General features: G+C 40.0%; 1 protein-coding gene across 1 annotated transcript in view; it reads right to left on the bottom strand.

Annotated features, from left to right (window-relative positions):
* Nucleotides 1–2816: 2816 nt before the first annotated feature.
* Nucleotides 2817–21062, bottom strand: part of STX12 (syntaxin 12) — a 35897-nt gene continuing 17651 nt past the window's right edge. Inside the window, exons 4-9 of the mRNA XM_019980226.2 lie at nt 14724–14861; nt 12557–12600; nt 10841–10946; nt 6435–6507; nt 5661–5743; nt 2817–4346 (exon numbers count right to left, since the gene is read on the bottom strand). Coding sequence (XP_019835785.1) covers nt 4254–4346; nt 5661–5743; nt 6435–6507; nt 10841–10946; nt 12557–12600; nt 14724–14861 — 537 coding nt within the window. The 3' untranslated portion in view covers nt 2817–4253. The remainder of the gene's footprint in view (nt 4347–5660; nt 5744–6434; nt 6508–10840; nt 10947–12556; nt 12601–14723; nt 14862–21062) is intronic.

Raw genomic sequence — 21062 nt, forward strand, 5'->3', positions numbered from 1 at the left:
TGGTCCATTATTTAATCCCTTATAATGCTGAATATACACCCAAGAAAACTAAAACTATATTCTTACCCTTATAATTCTTTATTCCTTGGCCATTTCCCCTGTCTTCAGCACAGCTAATATTCACACTGACCGCTGATGTGATGTAATGGCACACTTACCTAGGCCTTATAAAGCAAAATGCTCTTTGGGTACCAATGATGTCAGTACAGATGCAAACTAGAGGACAGCAGTCTAGGAGGTGAACCTTTTGAAATGTAAAGACTGATAGACTAGCTGCCAATGGGTTTTGGTATCTCAAAAAAGATTAGTTTCTTAGACTTTGAGACTTCCTTAGAATAGAATCTAAAGACATAAGGAATATACTGAAATAAAAAAAAAAACTTCCTTAGAACATCTTTGATATGAATGATCAGATGGAGACACTGAAAAAAAAATTGTTTGTATAGAGATGGTACATCAGGAAACTTCATTTAACCGGATGGTGAACAAAAAATTTACAAGGTGCTAAGAAAAGAAAAGATGTTCATGAAAAGTGAATAGAAATTGCCATTACTCCGGATTGTTAAAGCTTTGTGAAAGAGGTGGTGGAAGGACAGTTTGTATTAATGATGAACAGAGACAGTGTATAGGTCTAAAGGTCTGGTTTTGAAGTCTGTGTGCTTGAGATCAGATCCTGGCGCCACTGCTCCTAAACTGTGTGCCCTTGGCCAGGCCACTTACTACACCTCAGTTTCCTAATCCATAAAAATAGGACAAGAAAAATACATCTCTTCAATGGTTTTGTGGCTATAAGATGATAAATGTAAAATGTTTAGCATAGTGAATTGTCTGTAGTAAGGGCTTCAATATCACCCCACAAATGACCAAGGAGAGCACTTCCACGAGCCTTTAAATTCCTACAGCAGACCACCATCCTTGGCCTCAGCTTCTTCAGCTGTAAAGCGATGGGGCTAGTCTAGATGAGTGATTCAGACATTAGAGACGTCATGGACTAGGAGAAAAAGAAAATACTACAGCAGCATCAACTTTTATTTTGCCAACTAAGGAGATTTTTAAATGAAGACTGTGACCTAACATCACCACCTTTTCATTTTCATAATCTTTTTAAAAAGTGATGCCATTAGCTCAAAGATGGCACTTTAAAAAGCCTACTAACATTATTTTTCTCATTTCTCCATGGACTGTAAAAATTTGGTCCTCAATCAGAGTCCCACATTATCCGAGTCCTATCCAACTTTATCTCTTTTAAAAATTAAGTACTATTTTGTCAATCAAATTTCATTTTGGATAAGGATTCAAATGAACTCCTCAGTTGACCTAAAAGCAGATCAAGGGTTAGAATCAAAATCTTTCAAGCTATTCCCTGGCAAGATGGAGATTCTGAAGTAGTTGTAATTCATAGTGCTGGAAAGCAATACTGAAAAATTCTTTGAAACCTTGGGATACCCTAAACATGCTTAGAAAAGCAGGGAGGAAGCAGGTGATTCCTACTCCTAGAAATTGAGTTCTATCTAACACTGAGTTGGGTTCTGGTCTGCATTTAGTGACCAAAAGTAAGTTTCATTTCCATGACTGAGAACTGCCTCTGAACAGAAGAAGGGGGAAAAAAAAAAAAAAACTGAAGGGAGAAGGCTCAAGGTGTTTTAATTTGCACTGACTGAAGCATAATTTCATTTTGATATTTTTGCTAGTGGTACAAGGGAGTGTATCTCCACTCCTTAACAAAACAAAACCTGTTCAGGGAGCACAGATCTAGCAGCTAACAAGTTCTTGTTCTCGAATATTCACAGAGGAAGTGGCCCGCATGACACTTCTACTCTACCCTATACTACAGCACTACAGTTTTAATTCACTTGAAGAGAAAACTTTCCATAAAGAAAGGAGAAAGGGAGAAAGAGAAAAGGAAAGGAATACAGACACAAACAGAATTTGTATGTTCAGACTAAACCCTTGTGATCCTTATAATCAGAGAATTTAAAGCTATAAAAGAGCAACTGAGGACACTTGGGGCCTATGGGTTAAGTAACTTGTTCAAATATCTATAGTGAGTAAACGAGAGAATTAAGATTCTCCAGGCCTTCTGTACCCCAGTCTAGTTTTTGACCTCCAAACCAATGGTTTTCAACCATGGTTATATCTGAGAATTATCTGGAGCTTTAAAAGCCCCTATATCCAAGCTATAACCCCCACTAACTAAATTAGAATCTTGTGGCAGGGGTACTGAAATATCAGTATTTTTTTGTTTCTAATGTGAAGACATAGTTAAGAACATCACTGCCCTAAACCATGGTGCCCTCAAGGTGGATGAAGCACAGATAAGGATGATTCTGTGGACAGGTTTGTTAGGCCCATTTAGCAGAACCTCTTGGTGGCAAGTTCCAGGCCATTGCAATTCTAGGCCAAGGTCATATTTGAGACCCATGATTACTATTACCACACCACCATGGGATTACATAGTATTATAGAACAGAACTATGGTGGCTTCATTTAACCCAAACTGAAAAGTGTTTTGTTTTTTACAATCAAGCCTTTTTTTTTCTTGCCCAGAGTGTTATAAATGATGTATTCAGGTCCAAGTATAATTTAGAGCTGAAGGGGCAGTGATTGTAGAACCAATGAATTAGCTCCGAAGCTGCTGCCTAGGCCTCTGTGACACCCCAACAGCTCTATTCTGTTCTTCAAGGAAAGGGCCTCTTCCACCCCCAAACCAATCCTCACCTGATCTCCAGTTTTCTTGCAGGTCTCAGTTTTTCTCTGGACAGCACATCATCCGATATCTACTGCATTAGGATGTTAACGCATAGAAACTTATAATAGAAGCTTTTAAAATGTTTATTTGTATTATAAGGGTGAAATGATGCAAGAGTGCAAAGAAACTTAAGTATTTAGCCCTTGTTTCCCTGCTGTTCACATTATTTTAGGAAAAGAAGATTAAGTAACATTAAAAGGAATGGAAGAAGTAAATATAAATATACCCAGCCAAATCCTCTAATTCACTAAAGGATGAACTGAAATTGTTGGCCCAATTCACATTTATTGAGAACCTAAAAAAATTACTTCCCCTGTAACTTCCCTGGACCTGTGAAAAAGGGGAGTGGACAACATTTATATTACAAGACAGCAATCTTTTATTGAAACATTTTTTTTGGTCTAAAACTATGCATGGAGAGATTAACCTCTTGTTCATAAATTAGGGTAATTCTAACATCACTATTCCAAACCAATATTATTTACAAAAAAAGAACCTTTTCTTTGCTTTCTTGCCAGTTCACAGGACTAAATTTTAAACCAACTTCAGTCTAGCTTTTAAAATTTCCCTGCCACCAAATGCCCAGCAAACCTTATTAGGGTAGGGGGCAGCCTTTTGATGGCAACAGTCATCATTTACCAGGAATGTACAACCACAACTGAGCAACAACAACAAAAGATTAAATCATTCCAAACAATTCCTATTTGCTTTCCAAAAGCATGCTTTGTCTACTTCTCCCATTCTATACAGACAGGTGGGAGAGGAACGCCACAGAGCATCATAATGTTAATTAAATTAACCTCTTCAAAAGGGGACAAGATGGTTTAGCGTATATATGGATGAACTGCAGTCAATGATACTAACAAGTAATAAACTTTAAACCCAGATTAACACATATCCCCAATAGCTGGCCAGCTCAAATCATTACTTCTCATTTAATCTGGATCACATGTGCAATTTTTTACTCTCTAGTTAAATACATCGCCAAAATTTTTCAAAGCATATAGGGAACAGGCTTCTTAGAAATTCAAATTAAAATGTTAAATAATAAAAATTGCTGGCTTATTATACAGTTTCTGACAAACTCCAATGTGCTGGGTGACCGAAAGTAATTCTATCTCAGTTGCTAGTAAAAAGGTAAATCTTGTATATACATAAAAAGACAATATTACAAGACTGTAGTGTTATCCTACCAAAACAAGAATATCTAGAATGGAATTTTAAGTAAACACTTGGGATGATGAGCAATCAGAATACAAGAGAAAAGAAAATCCACATAAATTAATTCTTAATTTGAGAAATCAATAAAATGTATACACAAATTGATAAATACTGTCTCCATAGGTCACTAATTCCAAGGACTAGTTAGTAGTTAGTTTCTAACTAAATTATTACAAGACATTCTGGTGTATTCTCTTTTCTTATGATCAGTTTGTTCTGGCAAGACTCCAACAAGCACTTGCCCTTGAAACAGCTCAGCGGGAGAAGGCTGGAGGCAATCACTTCATTTATTAACTAGCCACAAAATAAATCCAAAGATTACAATAATCACTGACAGGACAAGCACCAGGATACAGATCTTCTTGCGAGATTTTTTCTGAGGAGAGAAATATGTAAAGAAGACACTCATGAAACAAGTAAAAAATGTTTATAAGACTCCAAGAGTGCTTCATCAATCGGCCTCCTGGTAATGCAAAATTAAACTCTGTGTATGATTATGCAGACACCTTCTCAAAAATCTCAAGGTACCAGTGCTAGACAGCAGTGCAAGTCCTCATTCAATGCTCCCAAATACAATTTGCAAAGGCACTGTTTATATCTATGTTGCAAGATGTTATTTGCCATAAAATAAGTTATTTGTACATGTGTATTTGAATAAAGGTTTTATACCTATTATAAAATTTTATGTTCACTGTAAAAAACAGACAAGGAGAAGAGAAAATAATTACCCACAGATAAAACAGCTGACATTTTAATTGTATATCCTTCTGATCTTTTATCCAGGCACATTTATCTGAAATAATTGGGACCATACTGTATCATGTCTGATGGTTTTCTCACTCAATATTTTAGAATAAAATTTGTGATATTATAAACTCTTCATAAACATCTCTTTTACTTCCCACATAAAATAACATGAAGTGGATGTATATAATTTACTTGACTGTTCTTTACTGTTGGATATTAAAGTCATCACTCACTTTTTAAAAGGAAACTATTGTTAAATACAATTTCTTTAAGAACAGTCCCGGGGAAATAAAATTGTCTTAGGAACATGGTAAATGACTAAATGCTATTTGTTTCTAAAAAGCCATGCAACACCAGATTGAGGAGAAATGAGAAGGACCTCATTCACAACATGTGTAAACTGAGGTGAAGACCCGGATAAAGTTTGTAAAACCAGAGTTTCAAATAATATGTAGAAAAATACCACTTTACAGAAAGTAGAACAATTAACCCCTAGGTGTTCACAGCAAAATAACCCCCATATGATAAGCCCCAATTAAGTCATACATAAACAGCAGTCCAAGTTGAGTCTCTGTCCATTTTCTGTGGCAACAGTCAACATACATTATCTGCAAAGTCCTACTTTGTAACTATTACTATCCTAACTGAAACAAATTTCAGCTGTGTAGGTTAGAAAATTAGCCTTACCCCAAACTAGGTATCATGCTAGCTTATGGGGATACCTTTGTAGCTAAGAGGCTTCTATGTCAGTTTATTCAAAGTTTGATGCCTTTTTTGTAGATCTCTGCAAAGGAAAATACTAAAAATGGAGCTGGGATGGCAATTATGACTACCTGCCTCCAGCTTAAGACTGAACAAACGGCTGCAGCTGCTCAGTGTCGGTGACTCTGACGGCCCCTAGAGACTACAGCACAGAGGGATTTTCTTTTGTACCTGCTTTTACCTGATAGTAAGCAGCTCGCTGTAGCTGGTCAGTGGCTCTTTCTACATGCACCTCTGAGCTTTCCACGTTGGCTTCTATGCTGTCTGCAAAAAAGAAGGGCAGTGGATGTTTTAGCACAGTCGGATGTTTCAAGACTGCAAACTGAAGAGAATTCTGATGCTAAGGGTCCTGTTCACCACCATCACTCCAACTATCCAGCCATGAGATCAAAAGTTACCAGCCCCATAAGAGAACAGCCCTCTTCTTTGGAAATAAACACTGAAGAATTATTTAGAGGTAGAGGGTTATGAAGTATGCAAATCATCCACAAACAGTTCAGAAAAAAATCAGGTAAATATATAGAGTGCAAATAAAAAGCAAATGGGGTAGAATGTTAATAAGACGTAAATCTAAGTAAAGCTTATAAAGGAGTTCCTTATTATTTTCATTTTTGCAACTTTCTGTGAACTTGAAATTATTTCCAAATAAAAAGTTTTTTTAAAAAAGGGTTTCGAATCCCATAGTTGTGCAAGTTTCTGCAGATAAAAACTGAGAAGCTGACAGCTATTTCCCTAAACAGCCAAAGACTTACCATGAGGCTATGGCAAGTGAATGGACTATTCATGGAAGCTTCATTTTAACTTCCACATTTGACAATGTAAGAAAATTTCTAAGAAAATGAATTTAGTGATTTTTTGAATGGTATTCCTAGATTTCTAAGACACAGCTTACTGACTTCTTTGCATACAAAAACTATCCACTCACCTTTATGTTAAAGGTATCAATAATACATACCAATGAGATCACCTTGGTCGTGGATCATCATGGCCAAATCTTTAAATATCTGATTGACATCCAAAATATCAGCCTAAGGAACACACACACAAAAAAATTAACCAACATTAAGTAACATGTTGGAAGATTCATTTCCTCTACTTACCTAAAGTTCTGGCTATTAACATAACACGTGTGTTTTTAAAGCTTATAAATCATGCTTTCTCTATAAACAGAAAATGAAAATAAAGTTAATTATTAACACTTACTAAGTGACTTCTGTATGCAGAGTACTATGCCAGGTAGGTAATTAGAAGTACAGTCTCTTGGAGCCTATCAGTTACAGAGGACTGTTAACCCTCCACAGTCTTGTTCAACCTTAAATTAAGAACTTCTTTGGACCTCCCTACTAAAATGTGGACAATTACAGTACCCATCTCATAGGATTTTCAGAAGTACTAAATAAAAAATTCTTAGAACTATGCAATAACCACTTCGTAAGTGTTAGCTATTAGTAACTATTACTTAACTGGTCTTTTGGAGAAGGAAATGGCAACCCACTCCAGGATTCTTGCCTGGAGAATCCTGTGGACAGAGGAGCCTGGTGGGCTGCTATCCATGGAGTCGCACAGAGTCGGACACAACTGAAGTGACTTAGCGTGTGTGCGTAACTGGTCCTCATGACAACCAATAAGACATGTATTATCTCCATTCTATAGAAGAGGAAAGTGAAGGCTCAAAGAGGTTTAATGACTTGTCCTAAGGTCTCACAGCTAGCATGTGGCAAAACTGAGAATTAAAAGTTCGTGATGGGCTTCCCTGGTGGTCCAGTGACAAAGACTCCATCTGCCAAGGCAGGGGACACACGTCTGATCCTTGGCCTGCACTCTAGAGCCTGTGCTCTGCAACAAGAGAAGCCACCACAATGAGAAGCCTGCGCACCACAACAAAGAACAGCCCCAGCTCTCTGCACCTAGAGAAAGCCCTCGGGTAGCAATAAAGACCCAGCACAGTCACAAGTAAATAAATAAATAATCTTTTTAAAAGTTCACGATGTTTGAATTAATCATTCAGTAACTCTATGAAGTTCGTGTCTTCTTTGAGGATAATGAGGCTCAGAGAGGTTATGTAACTTGTCTAGTCATACAACTCATCAGTGAGGAAACTAAGCACTGCAGCCAGGATGATATTCCTAAAGCCCACACTCTTTCAATAAGCAATTCGCTGCCTCTCAGATGCTACAATTAAAAAAAAGATACCTTCAAAGCAATGACTTCCTGATCACAACTTGGCAAGAACAGTTCTAGCCAGCACCTCAGTTACTTGTTAAGAGTCTACTATAGTTAGGACAGTTGGCTAGTTGCTGTCAGTATAAAAGGGCTTAATAATAGTTATCTGCGGGTGGAGGTGGGTGGAGGGATCAGTATATAATAAGATAAGAAGAAAGGGTATTATATGGTAAATGACTAATAAATGGTATAGCATTTACCTCAAGCAGAGAAGGAAGACTACAGCAGAAGAGGCAGGACTTAAGAAGCCATATACATAGAAAGGTAACTTGGTTAAAGAACAAACAGCCCAGTTTGGCTATAACATGGGTGTGATATTATAAGAAATATATATTTGATCTTTGTCCCAATCCCAGCACTGAGCTCCTAAAATTTTTTTCTAACTGATAAAAGAGATAAAGATGTCCTTTTTTATTCAAAACAAACCCTTTCAACCACTCCTGAGTTTATGTTAATAGCTTGGCTTTTGGAAAACCCCTAAGGATGGGGGCTATTTGCCTGGGAACCAACCTGGTGTTTAGTTGGTTGGAACTTTCAGCCCCAATTCCAACCTCTGGGGAGGGGAGGAGGGCTCAAGGTTAGATCAATCACCAAAGGCCAATTATTTAGTCAATCATGCTCATGTAACCAGAAGTTCAGAGAGTGTCTTGGTTAGTGAACACATGGAGATATGGGGAGTGTAGTGGGCCTGGAGAGGGCATGGAAGCCATGCACACGTGTGTGCTCAGTCACTTCAGTCGTGTCTGATTCTTTGTGACGCCATGGACTATAGCCCACCAGGCTCCTCTGTCCATGGGATTCTCCAGGCAAGAATACTGGAGTGGGTTGCCATGTCCTCCTCCAGGGGATCTTCCTGACCCAGGGATCGAACCCGAGTCTCCTGAATCTCCTGCACTGCAGGCGGATTCTTCGCCACTGAGCCACTGGGGAAGCCCCATGGAAGCCATGTACCCCTGGCCACATACTTTGCCCTATGTATCTCTTCCGTCTGGCTCTTCCTGAGCTGTATCCTTTTATAATAAACCAGTAACCTAATGAGTAAACTGTTTTCTTGAGTTCTGTGAGCTGCTCCAGCTAATAATCAAACCCAAGGAAGGGGTCGTGAGAACTTCCAATTTCCAACCTGCTGGTCAGAAGCACAGGTGACAACCTGGATTTGCGACTGGCACCTGAAGTCTCGGAAAGGGGGTCAGTCTTGTGGGACTGAACTTTCAATCTGTGGGATCTGAGGCTAACTCCAGGAAGACAGTATTAGAACTAAGTTGCACTGTAGCACATCGTGATAATGTGGCAGAATTGCCTGATGTGGGGAAAAAAACACATATTTGGTGACCAGAGTGTGGGAAGGATAGAGTGGGAGCAGAAGAGAAACACACCAGAGTGTGTTGCTGCACTGTTAGAGCAGGGTTTGCATGTTAGATGCAGGAAATGACTGGATACGAAAGTGCAACGGCTAAGGAATTAGACCTTGATTCTGTTGAATGTGAAGTGCCCATGACACTCCTCTCCTCAGCTCCACGCATCTCATTCTACTCTCGGCTGGACGGGATTTCTCATGTTAAAGAATCAATTAGATGATTAGTAGCAATAGATGAAAAAGAAAATACATGACATCTTTGAAGTCAAACTTCAGGCTTTCCCTGATGGCTCAGCCGGTAAAGAATCCACCCGTAATGCATGAGACAAAGGAGATATGTGTTCGATCCCTAGGTTGGGAAGATCCCCTGGAGTAGGAAATGGCAACCCACTCCAGTATTCATGCCTGGAGAATCCCATGGACGGAGGAGCCTGGTGGGCTATAGTCCACGGGGTCGCAAAGAGTCGGACACGACTGAGTGACTTTACTTTCACTTTCTTCAATTAAAAAAATAAACTAAAAAAAAAAAAAGAAGTATCAAGAATAAAAAAACAGAGGGCTCTAGGGCAGTGTGTCTCAACCTTGACTGCACTTTGTAATCACCTGGGAAGTTTGTAAGATAAAAAATGGCCTCACCCAGGGCTTCCTGTGGATGTTTGTCTATTTTTAACCTACAAAAAAATTAGAAAATCACACGCAGTTCAAACTAGTAATTGGTGGGTGGATGAGAAGAGCTGGGGCATTTAAAAAAAAAATCTCCAAGTGATTCTAAAAGTGCAGTCAGGTTCAGAACCACTGCCACAGACGAAGGTCAAGGAGGAGATCAAAGTTTCTCCTCTCTACAATCCTCCTCCCCACACTGCCCCCAAGATGGCAGTCTTCCATCTCCATGGAGAAAAGTACTCATGTTTAAGGATATTTTACTGGTCATCATGCAAAAAATTAAAGTTGGAAACTCAGCTAAGAAAGGCCTTGAGACCTCTCTCTCAACCCTCACCTCAAAAATTGTTCCGTTTCTCTGACGCACTGATGGGATACCCACAATTTGGGATTGGACTTTCGGATGCACAAAAATGGAGGAAATTTGTTGGCCTGTCTTTATTCTGGGTTATTCAGACTAAGCAAAGGGCTCTTTGTAGAGGCCCACCGAACCTAGAGATTGGCATTGAGGTTTGGGGACGATGTCTTAATAAAATATTTGTTGGCCTTGCTCTGTTCTCTATGGGTATTCCCATGGAGACCATATAAAATATGGTGACTGAGGAGGGGGTCCAGGTATCCTCAGGCACCATGACCAATACCATCCTAGTGAAGTGTGAAAGTTGCTCAGTCATGTCCGACTCTTTATGACCCTGAATCCTCTTTGTGGCCTGAATTCTCCAGGGCAGAATACTAGAATGGGTAGCCGTTCCCTTCTTCTCCAAGGGGATCTTCCCAACCCAGGGATTGAACCTAGGTCTCCCGCATTGCAGACGGATTCTTTACCAGCTGAGCTACCAGCGAAGCCCAAGAGTACTGGAATGGGTAGCCTATCCCTTCTCCAGTGGATCTTCCCGACCCAGGAATCAAACCAGGGTCTCCTACATTGCAGGTGGATTCTTTACCAGCTGAGGTACCAGGGAATCCTGACACGATCATAAGAGTAGTTCAAATTCACCATGATTACACTGAGACATAATATGCAAACTGTACAACTCATTTCATCCTTTCTCATAATCACTGAGAGAAAAACCAGATTGCAGATACACTGAGTCAAACAAAAAACATGACCTGGCCCTCACCTCCAGCTGCCGAATTGCCGTCTCCCTCTCCTTAATAAGCTCCAGGTCCTGTTCGGTGATGGCCACCTCATCCTCCTGTCTCTGCATCTGGTTCCACTCCTCATGGCTGCAGGGAGACAAGCACATGGGCTGATTCCTCCCCGCAAAGGTGGACCTAAGACATATCATCTCTAGAGTCAGCAGAGCCTGTCCAAAGACAGTACCAGGCCTCCAAGTCCTCTGGTAACAATACAAGTCCCTGGGGGTTACATTCTTCACATCCAGAGGGAAAGAACTGGTAACACCAAGAAAACCAAGTCTCAACTTTCATGGGCAAAACTAAGAGGAGGCAGAATTACAAGGGATGGGACTCCTTGCTGTTTCCATTCAGGGATATACTCTATAATCTTGCTAGACAAGAAGCGGGCAGAGATTTGAAATCTCTGGCCCATTCTCTCCCAGGGCACTCTCAAAGTGCAAAATGTGTTGCCATCTCAGGTACTAAATGGGTAGAGAAGAGCAGGTTAAGTGACCTGTCAGTGCCTCACCAATTAGTCTGACAGAATCATATCTCCTGGTTTTCAAGGATTTCTTTGAGGCTGTTAAATGTCTCATAACAGAAAACCAAAGTGAAAAAGCTAATGAAATGTTACAACTCTTCTTTTCTGGTACCATATTTAGAAGAAAGGCATATGACTTACGAGACATGCACTTTGAAAATTCAGTATTAAGCACCTTTCCAGTAGTACACATAAATCACATGCCATCTCCACAATACTTAGAGAATTTTCTCCATGTGCTGGAGATACAAAACTGAGTGAGAGAGCACTCCAGGCCTCTGAGGTGCTCACAGTATAGTGACAGCAAGACAGATGCATACCTGTGACAAAATACTTTATGTTCTGAACTAATACCATCAATACATTTCTATGGAATTAATTAATTCAGTTTGGAGGAGAAAGGAGATGTCTTGTAGATAAAAAATCATTTGCTTTTTCCAGGGTGGCCTCCATTTTAGCGATGAGTAAACAGAAACCCAGGAACTTTGAAGAACTTATATCTGAATTACAGGTAAAATCTCAGCCCTCCTAAATTGTAGGTTTTGGGGGTCTCTAATTATTCCTCTTGAGCCAAACCCTCTCCTCAACACACAGACATCAGAGATTTCTTGAAAATTTTTTATTCACTTTGAAATTATCCCTTTCATAATTCAAAGATCATGGAAAAGCCCACTGTTTTGACTTTTTTAATTTGATGGATTATAAATTACCTACCCCAGGGCTCTTGAGAGTCCCTTGAACTGCAAGGAGATCAAACCAGTCAATCTTAAAGGAAATCAGTCCTGAATATTCATTGGAAGGACTGATGCTGAAGCTGAAGCTCCAATACTTTGGCCATCTGATTCGAAGAACTGACTCACTGGAAAAGACCCTGATGCTGGGAAAGATTGAAGGCAGGAGGAGAAGGGGACGACAGAGGATGAGATGGTTGGATGGCATCATCAACTCGATGGACATGAGTCTGAGCAAGCTCCGGGAGTTGGTAATGGACAGGGAAGCCAGGTGTGCTGCAGTCCATCGGGTCGCAAAAGAGTCAGACACGACTGAGCGACTGAACTGAACTGACCCCGGGGTCCCTTTATTTTTCCTCCTTTTTTCTCACTCATTTTTAAAATTGAAAGTAAGTATAAAGTATAAAATCCCATCTCAACTATCTACCTTAGAATAATTCCTTTACCTGTCAAAGGAGACGAGCTGTTCCTCTCTCTGCCTCTCCTCCGCCTAGAAAGTAGATGGCATCATTGCTGCTGTTATTCACAAACATGTCACAGACACAGACACACACACTCACATACACACAATGGCCTCCTTTAGCTACAGTATGAAGAAGCAACATCCTTTGGCTCTGATAGGATCTATAAGATGACACAGGGCTCTGGCAATCTGTCTTGACTGAGAAATAGGTGTGAAGTAGTCAAAAGCCAATCTGCACTCCACTTTGGGTTCAGAATCAAAACTATACTAAGTAGGATGGAGAGAACATGGTAAGAGAAAGGAATAAAAATTAATAACAGTGATAACTTATTTTAAAATTTGGAGATAGGTGGATTAAGAGGAAGAATTGAAAACATGCAAGCAAACAAATTTTCAGAACTTGTAAAGATTTTTTTAAAAAAATAGACCTTTAAAGCATATCAGGTTCTAAAGTGACAAAGTGACTTCAAAAATCAGTCTAATGATACATTATTTTTGTAATTTAACAACCAAGAAAAAAAGTTAAAAGAGCAATCGATTTTTAAAAAAAACCTTCCCTTTTTTTATGATAACAGTAATCAAAAAGCAAAATAAAGAAAATTTCAAAATTATACCCACCCAGAGGAATACAGTGGGGTTTTTAAAATTATTATTAGTTTTCCCTCTCTCCCCAGATCAAGAAACGAAACACTGCTAGTGTCCTAAAGCCTACCTCTGTGCCCTTCTCCAATAACCACCACCTCCCTCTCCTCCATAGTCACCATTATCCTGGCTTTTTGGCCACCATTTTCTTGTATTTTTAAAATACTGATACATATCAATATTTAATATTGTATCTGATTTTGAATTTTACATGAATGGAATTATACTGTTTGTATTCTTTCATGCTTTGATTGGATCACATTAGATCACGCCAGATCCATCCCTGATGTAAATATAACTACGGTTCATTTTCCCTGTTGTAATATATTATAGTACCACCACATATTTATCTCTTCTATTGTTAATTGACATTGGAGTGTTTCTGATTTTTGACTACTACAAATAATGTTGCTATGAACACTCCTGTACTTATATCCTGGTACAAACATACAGAGTTCTCTGGGGTAGAACGGCTGGGTCATAAGGAGTTCTGAAGTTACAGTCAAATGTTTTCCAGTGGTTGTTTCAACTCACTACCACTGGTGGAAGGAAAGTCCCTGTTACATTTCATCCTTTGTGTACCCTGGGCTGTGCACTACACTGCAGAAATTATTTGCCGGTATTCTTTGGGGGCTAGAATAAAGGTGTCTGAACAGAGATGATTTTGTCTGGCACGAAGGTACTCGACCAGACCACGACTACTGGAAGCTTCAGGCCTTTGGACCATTCAGGTGGTATGAATTTGGACAGCAAATCTGCCTGAAGGTTACTCTGTGGTACAATTTACTGTCTGGATTTCCCCTCCCTCTCGCTGTCCTCAGTGCTAACGCAATCTTTTTAGCAGTCTGCTAGGGGAAAGGAAGGCTTACTTTTCATTTCTTTTAGGGCCCAGTTTAATTTGAGCAGCACCTTCTTTTACAATATCCACCTTGCATGGACCCATTACTTTGACTTCATGCCATAAGGACATCAAAACTGAATTCACGTTTGCCCTCAGTAAATGTACTCAGTGGAAAAGTAGTTTTTTTCAGTGCTCTGCTTATCTCTATGGGTTCACACCTTCTCTTAGGCTTTGATCTTAATATTTTCATGGCTCTTCAATATTTTTGAGACGTTGGGTTGTTAAAATCTAGTATCTGTTAATTCTTTTCAAAGAGAAGGCTAGTCCAAATAACCTAGCCTGCTACATTCTAGGAAACGGATTTATCCTTTCTTTTTAAAAAGCTTTTAACATAAGATCAATATGACAATGAGAAAGGAAAAAGAAAATTACACATAATTCTACCTGTCATTTTTGTAAATCTTTGTGCATACTCCTTTCCAGTCTTTGACCGTATGTACACTTTTTTAACAAAGGTTATACCAATCTGACATTTTCATAGCAGCTAATGTCCATGTTTATTATTTGGAGGGATAGAAAGTAAAGACAAATGGTCAAAATTTTTTTTTTAAACTTAGGAAAGAACATCCTGAAATTTACAGAGGTCTTCTTTTGGAAATAAACTCACAGAAAGACGAGATCCAGCTCTTGCTCGGGCAATGCTCTCCTTCTCCTTTTCAGACACCCTTCTCTGCACAGCCTGGAAACTGTTTAAGGCTGCAGAGAAGTCATTCATGAGACGTTCCTTCTGAAGTTTCTGCTGGCGCTGGGAAATTAAACAAGAACTTAAAATTTCATATTAACCCAGAATCATTTGCTTTTAATTCCCTTTAAAAGCAAAAGTACACCCCCTAAAAATTCCCAACTAGGAAAAGAACTATGAAATAGGCTCTTCCTTAAATGAATGAACTTGCTCTTTTCTAACTCAAATCTCTAGTTAATACTAAAGGCCAAGTCAGAGTTTTCCTTCTTTCATTCTGACAAACCTGTGAACTAGGTGTCTTTTACCTTGTAAGGGAATCTCAGAGGGAACCACAGTTCAGAATTTTGGTTCCCAGGAGAATCTAAAAGCAGAATAAACACCTATGGATTTAGACTGGACTCAAATAGAGACTGTTTCCTTGCCAACATGTTAAAAACTGTATTCATCTATAGTTAGTTCACAGCTTACCTGAACACCATAGAATCATTTGCCTTCACACTATAGTGAGGTTCAAAATCTTTGAGAACCTAAAACTTATTCTGCAGAGTTACAGGCTATGTTTACTTAGCTGACTGATACTATGTCTCAAAAAGCACATCCTGAGAGCACCTGCTGTAGTCAATTGGTACTACAGGTTATACAGAGGCAAGTATAATCAGTAAGAATCCAAGTGGTCAAGGCCTCAAGAGGTGGTGGACACTAAGGGAAGAGTAAGGCATGAATGGTAGAGAGAAGGCGAAAGGCAAAGCCATGCAAGGTAACTGTGCGAGCAAAGGTATGGTGGCAGAAATTTGCAGAGGATTTATAAAAAGGTAGTTTGACTGGAACCAAAGGTTTTTTTCATGAGAATAGCTAAAAGATAAAACTGAAAAAATAGGGAAGGGGCTGGCCACTGCAGGTTTTATTTTTATCTTTTAAAGATTTGCTTACTTGGCCATACTGGGTCTTAGTGGCACACGCAGGATTTTTGATTTTCATTGTGGCATGCAGGGCTTCCCAGGTGGTGCTAGTGATAAAGAACTCGCGTGCCAACCCAGGAGACTAAGAGATGGGGTTCCACTCCTAGTCTGGAAGATCCCCTGGAGTAGGGCACAACAATCCACTCCATATTCTTGCCTGGAGAATCCCATGAACAGAGAAGCCTGGCAGTCTACAGTGCATAGGGTCACAAAGAGTCAGATATGATGGAGCGACTTACCACGCATGCACTCAGGCATGCGGGTTCTTTAGTTGTGGCCTGTGGAGTTTTTAGTCGTGGCATGTGAACTATTAGGTGTGGCATGCAGGATCTAGTTTCCTAAGGATCGAACTTGGGCCCCCTGCATTGGGAGGGCGGAGTCTTGGCCACTGGACCACCAGGGAAGTCCCCACAGCAGGTTTTATTTTATTTTTTAAATTTATTTTTGGCTGTCCAAGTCTTTGCTGCTTCACACAGGCCTTCTCTAGAGCGGGGGTTACTCTTTGTTGCAGTGCGAAGGCTTCTCAATGCAGTGACTTCTCTCATTGCAGAACACAGGCTCGGTATTTGTGGCTCACAGACTTAGCTGCTCTGTGGCATGCAGGATCTTCCCAGATGAGGGACTGAACCCGTGTCCTCTGCATTGGCAGGCAGACTCTTAAACACTGGACCACCAAGGAAGCCCAGCTGCTGCAGGGTTTAAATGCCAAGCTAATGAGTTTGGGATTCAACCTCTAAATAACAAAGAGCAATGAAGATTTCTATGAGTGGAACATGATGTGTACAAAATGATAACTTAGAAAGATGAGTCCACGATGGTGAACACAATGGAATGGGAAAATGAAATAAGTCAAAAAGATGACCACAATAATCAAGGTTTAGGGTTAGGAAGACATGGTATCAATAATGAGAACACAAAGAAATGAGTCTAAAAAACATGCGACTGGCTGTGGGGAAAGGAGAATAAAGTCAAAGGATGACTCACATTTCACACCTGGGAGAGAGATGGTAACACTGAAAGCAAATTTAGATGAGGGACTTTTTATCCCATTCCTGAGATTTTAATTTTTACATAAACATTAAATAAGAGAGCGGAAAAAACGTCATTCCCTCTCACTATCCAAAAATATTATCTTTTAAGTATATCATAAACATTTTTCATGTTAACATACTCTTCACAATTTGGTCTTTGCTACATCAGTTCAGTTCAGTCACTCAGTCGTGTCCGACTCTTTGAGACCCCATGAATCGCAGCATGCCAGGCCTCCCTCTCCATCACCAACTCCCGGAGATCACTCAGACTCACGTCCATCGAGTGAGTGATGCCATCCAGCCATCTCATCCTCTGTCGTCCCCTTCTCCTCCTGCCCCCAATCCCTCCCAGCATCAGAGTCTTCTCCAATGAGTCAACTCTTCACATGAGGTGCCCAAAGTACTGGAGTTTCAGCTTCAGCATCATTCCCTCCAAAGAAATCCCAGGGCTAATCTCCTTCAGAATGGACTAGTTGCATCTCCTCGCAGTCCAAGGGACTCTCAAGAGTCTTCTCCAACACCACAGTTCAAAAGCATCAATTCTTCGGTGCTCAGGCTTCTTCACAGTCCAACTCTCACATCCATACATGACCACAGGAAAAACCATAGCCTTGACTAGACGAACCTTTGTTGGCAAAGTAATGTCTCTGCTTTTGAATATGCTATCTAGGTTGGTCATAACTTTCCTTCCAAGGAGTAAGCATCTTTTAATTTCATGGCTGCAATCACCATCTGCAGTGATTTTGGAGCCCAAAAAAATAAAGTCTGACACTGTTTCCACTGTTTCCCCATCTATTTCCCAGGAAGTGATGGGACCGGATGCCATGATCTTAGTTTTCTGAATGTTGAGCTTTAAGCCAACTTTCTCACTCTCCACTTGCACTTTCATCAAGAGGCTTTTGAGTTCCTCTTTACTTTCTGCCATAAGGGTGGTGTCATCTGCATAGCTGAGGTTATTGATATCTCTCCTGGCAATCTTGATTCCAGCTTGTGTTTCTTCCAGTCCAGCATTTCTCATGATGTAGTCTGCATAGAAGTTAAATAAGCAGGGTGATAATATACACCCTGGCAATCTTGATTCCAGCTTGTGTTTCTTCCAGTCCAGCGTTTCTCATGATGTACTCTGCATAGAAGTTAAATAAGCAGGATGATAATATACAGCCTTGACGTACTCCTTTTCCTATTTGGAACCAGTCTGTTGTTCCATGTCCAGTTCTAACTATTGCTTCCTGACCTGCATACAGATTTCTCAAGAAGCAGGTCAGGTGGTCTGGTATTCCCATCTCTTTCAGAGTTTTCCACAGTTTATTGTGATCCACACAGTCAAAGGCTTTGGCATAGTCAATAAAGCAGAAATAGATGTTTTTCTGGAACTCTCTTGCTTTTTCCATGATCCAGCGGATGTTGATCTCTATTTCCTCTTCCTTTTCTAAAACCAGCTTGAACATCAGGAAGTTCACGCTTCACATATTGCTGAAGCCTGGCTTGGAGAATTTTGAGCATTACTTCACTAGCATGTGAGATGAGTGCAATTGTGTGGTAGTTTGAGCATTCTTTGGCATTGCCTTTCTTTGGGATTGGAATGAAAACTGACCTTTTCCAGTCCTGTGGCCACTGCTGAGTTTTCCAAATTTGCTGGCATATTGAATGCAGCACTTTCACAGCATCATCTTCCAGGATTTGGAATAGCTCAACTGGAATTCCATCACCTCCACTAGTTTTGTTCATAGTGATGCTTTCTAAGGCCCACTTGACTTCACATTCCAGGATGTCTGGCTCTAGATGAGTGATCACACCATCGTGATTATCTGGGTCGTGAAGATCTTTTTTGTACAGTTCTTCTGTGTATTCTTGCCACCTTTTCTTAATATCTTCTGCTTCTGTTAGGTCCATACCATTTCTGTCCTTTATTGAACCCATCTTTGCATGAAATGTTCCCTTGGTATCTCTAATTTTCTTGAAGAGATCTCTAGTCTTTCCCATTCTGTTGTTTTCCTCTATTTCTTTGCATTGATCACTGAGGAAGGCTTTGCTACATAATACTCCATTAAGTTGATCTAGTAAATTTTATGTAAGCATTCCTTCTAGATTGTTCTATTTTTAACTATTACAAATAAATAAAGCTAAAGTAAGGCCTATTGTAACAGCTAATATTTATACAGTGCTTATCACATATCATATTGTTATAACTACTTTATATAATAACTCATTTAATCCATATATCAACCTATACTATTAAAGTACCTATTTGACAGATCTGGAAAATGAGGCACACAGAGGTTAAGCAATTTGCCTAGGATCATATAGTAAATGGCAGGGGTAGAATTTAAATCCAGGAAACCTGGCTCCAGAGTGCATAGCTGGTTTTTTTTCCCTTAGAACTTGGAACATTTGCATGAGTGGAAATATTAGGTCAAAAGGCACAAACTTTTTTTTATGACAGTAAGTACTGTCAGTCAGCTTAGTGAGGGGTTTGGGTGAAACAGAAGGGATTTATTAGCGTATCAAAGAGGAGATGTCAGAGCAGGAATTAGCGATATGGGCCAAGTACTCAGAGGTGCAGGGGCAAGGGACGGAAAAAGATTTGGGGACCACAGTCATAAAAGTCACAGGAAGCTCATAAAAGTAGAAAAGACTCCTGGGGGAGAAAGCATAAAATAACAAAATTAGAGGATCACTGGTTGTGCCTTGGGGCACACCCACTTCTAGGAAGACACAGAGTCAGAGAAGCTGAGACTCAACCTGGGGTAAGAGAGACAAAAGGCCAGAAAGGGGTCACCAGAGTCGGGAGACATGAAAACTACTTTGTCGTCTTTAGTATGGAAATCATGGGAAGAAAAAGGAAGTTTCAGTAAAGACAGGATGAACAGGAGGATCAAATAAAACAAAGAGAGATGAATAAAAACGCAGAAAAACCCCACTGGATTTGGCAATTAGAAAATCACTGATAATAGTGCATAAGTATGAAAGAAATGTGAAAGTACGATGTATGTTTTGATAGTGCAGTAGCAAAAAGATGAGTGACAGGGCTAAGATTAATTAGATAAAGAAACAACTGAAAAGGAAAAGAATATTCAGCACAATAGGAGGAAGGGAATCCAGGATTCATATTTCACCAGAAATAATACCTCTGTGGATTTATGTTCTTAATGATCCAAACTTTGCCAACAAAGGTCCATCTGGTCAAGGCTATGGTTTTTCCAGTGGTCATGTATGGATGTGAGAGTTGGACTATAAAGAAAGCTGAGCGCCGAAGAATTGATTCTTTTGCTCTATGGTGTTGGAGAAGACTCTTTAGAGTCCCTTGGACTGCAAGGAGATCCAACCAGTCCATCCTAAAGGAAATCAGTCCTGAATATTCATTGGAAGGACTGATGCTGAAGCTGCAACTCCCATACTTTGGCCACCTGATGCGAACAGCTGACTCACTGGGAAAGACCCTGAGGCTGGGAGAGACTGAAGGCGGGAGAAGGGGACCACAGAGGATGAGATGGTTGGATGGCATTACTGACTCAATGGACATGAGTTTCAGTAAACTCTGGATGTTGATGATGGACAGGGAGGCCTGGCAAGCTGCAGTCCATGGGGTCACAAAGAGCTGGACACGACTGAGCAACTGAACCGAACTGAATGATCCAAGATAATGGAAGGAAACAAGAAGATGCATAATCCAAAAATAATTTCTATTTGATTTTGGAATACATTAGATTTTTTTTTTAAAGGAGATTGAACTTTCTATGTTGCTTAGGCTACTATTTAACACTTTGCTGTTGTTCAGTTGCTCAGTCATGTCTGACTCTTTGAGACCCTGTGGACTACAGCACATTCTGTTGACATCAGACTCTTAGATTCCCTTTTTTTACTGCTAAAACTATCTACAAGAGTGTATTCCCTATGTGTACAGCTGGGAGAGGAAAGGGGTTGATTTGGGAACAATTTGAAAGAATGAATGGCAAGGGGAACTGGTCCAGTATGAGAAACAACCAACACAAACAGCACACAGGCAGAGTCAAAGGGCGGCTATGCTAAAGTTACTACTTTGCAGCGCGATGACAAAGCACCTAGTTTGGGTTCTGGTCTTTTGTGTGAGGGGATGCCAAGAATCCAAAGACTGAACACATACTTCATTAAACGCCTTGTCAGGAATGAGTTAAACTGACTATTTTCAAGCTTTTTTAATGGAGATCCAGAATAAAAATGTGACATCTTGATCTAGCATCGTATATACACATATGTGTGAAACAAAAAAGTTTCATGTAACAGTACTTCCCTTA

Source organism: Bos indicus, chromosome 2, assembly GCF_029378745.1.
Source record: "Bos indicus isolate NIAB-ARS_2022 breed Sahiwal x Tharparkar chromosome 2, NIAB-ARS_B.indTharparkar_mat_pri_1.0, whole genome shotgun sequence".
Classification (NCBI taxonomy): domain Eukaryota; kingdom Metazoa; phylum Chordata; class Mammalia; order Artiodactyla; family Bovidae; genus Bos; species Bos indicus.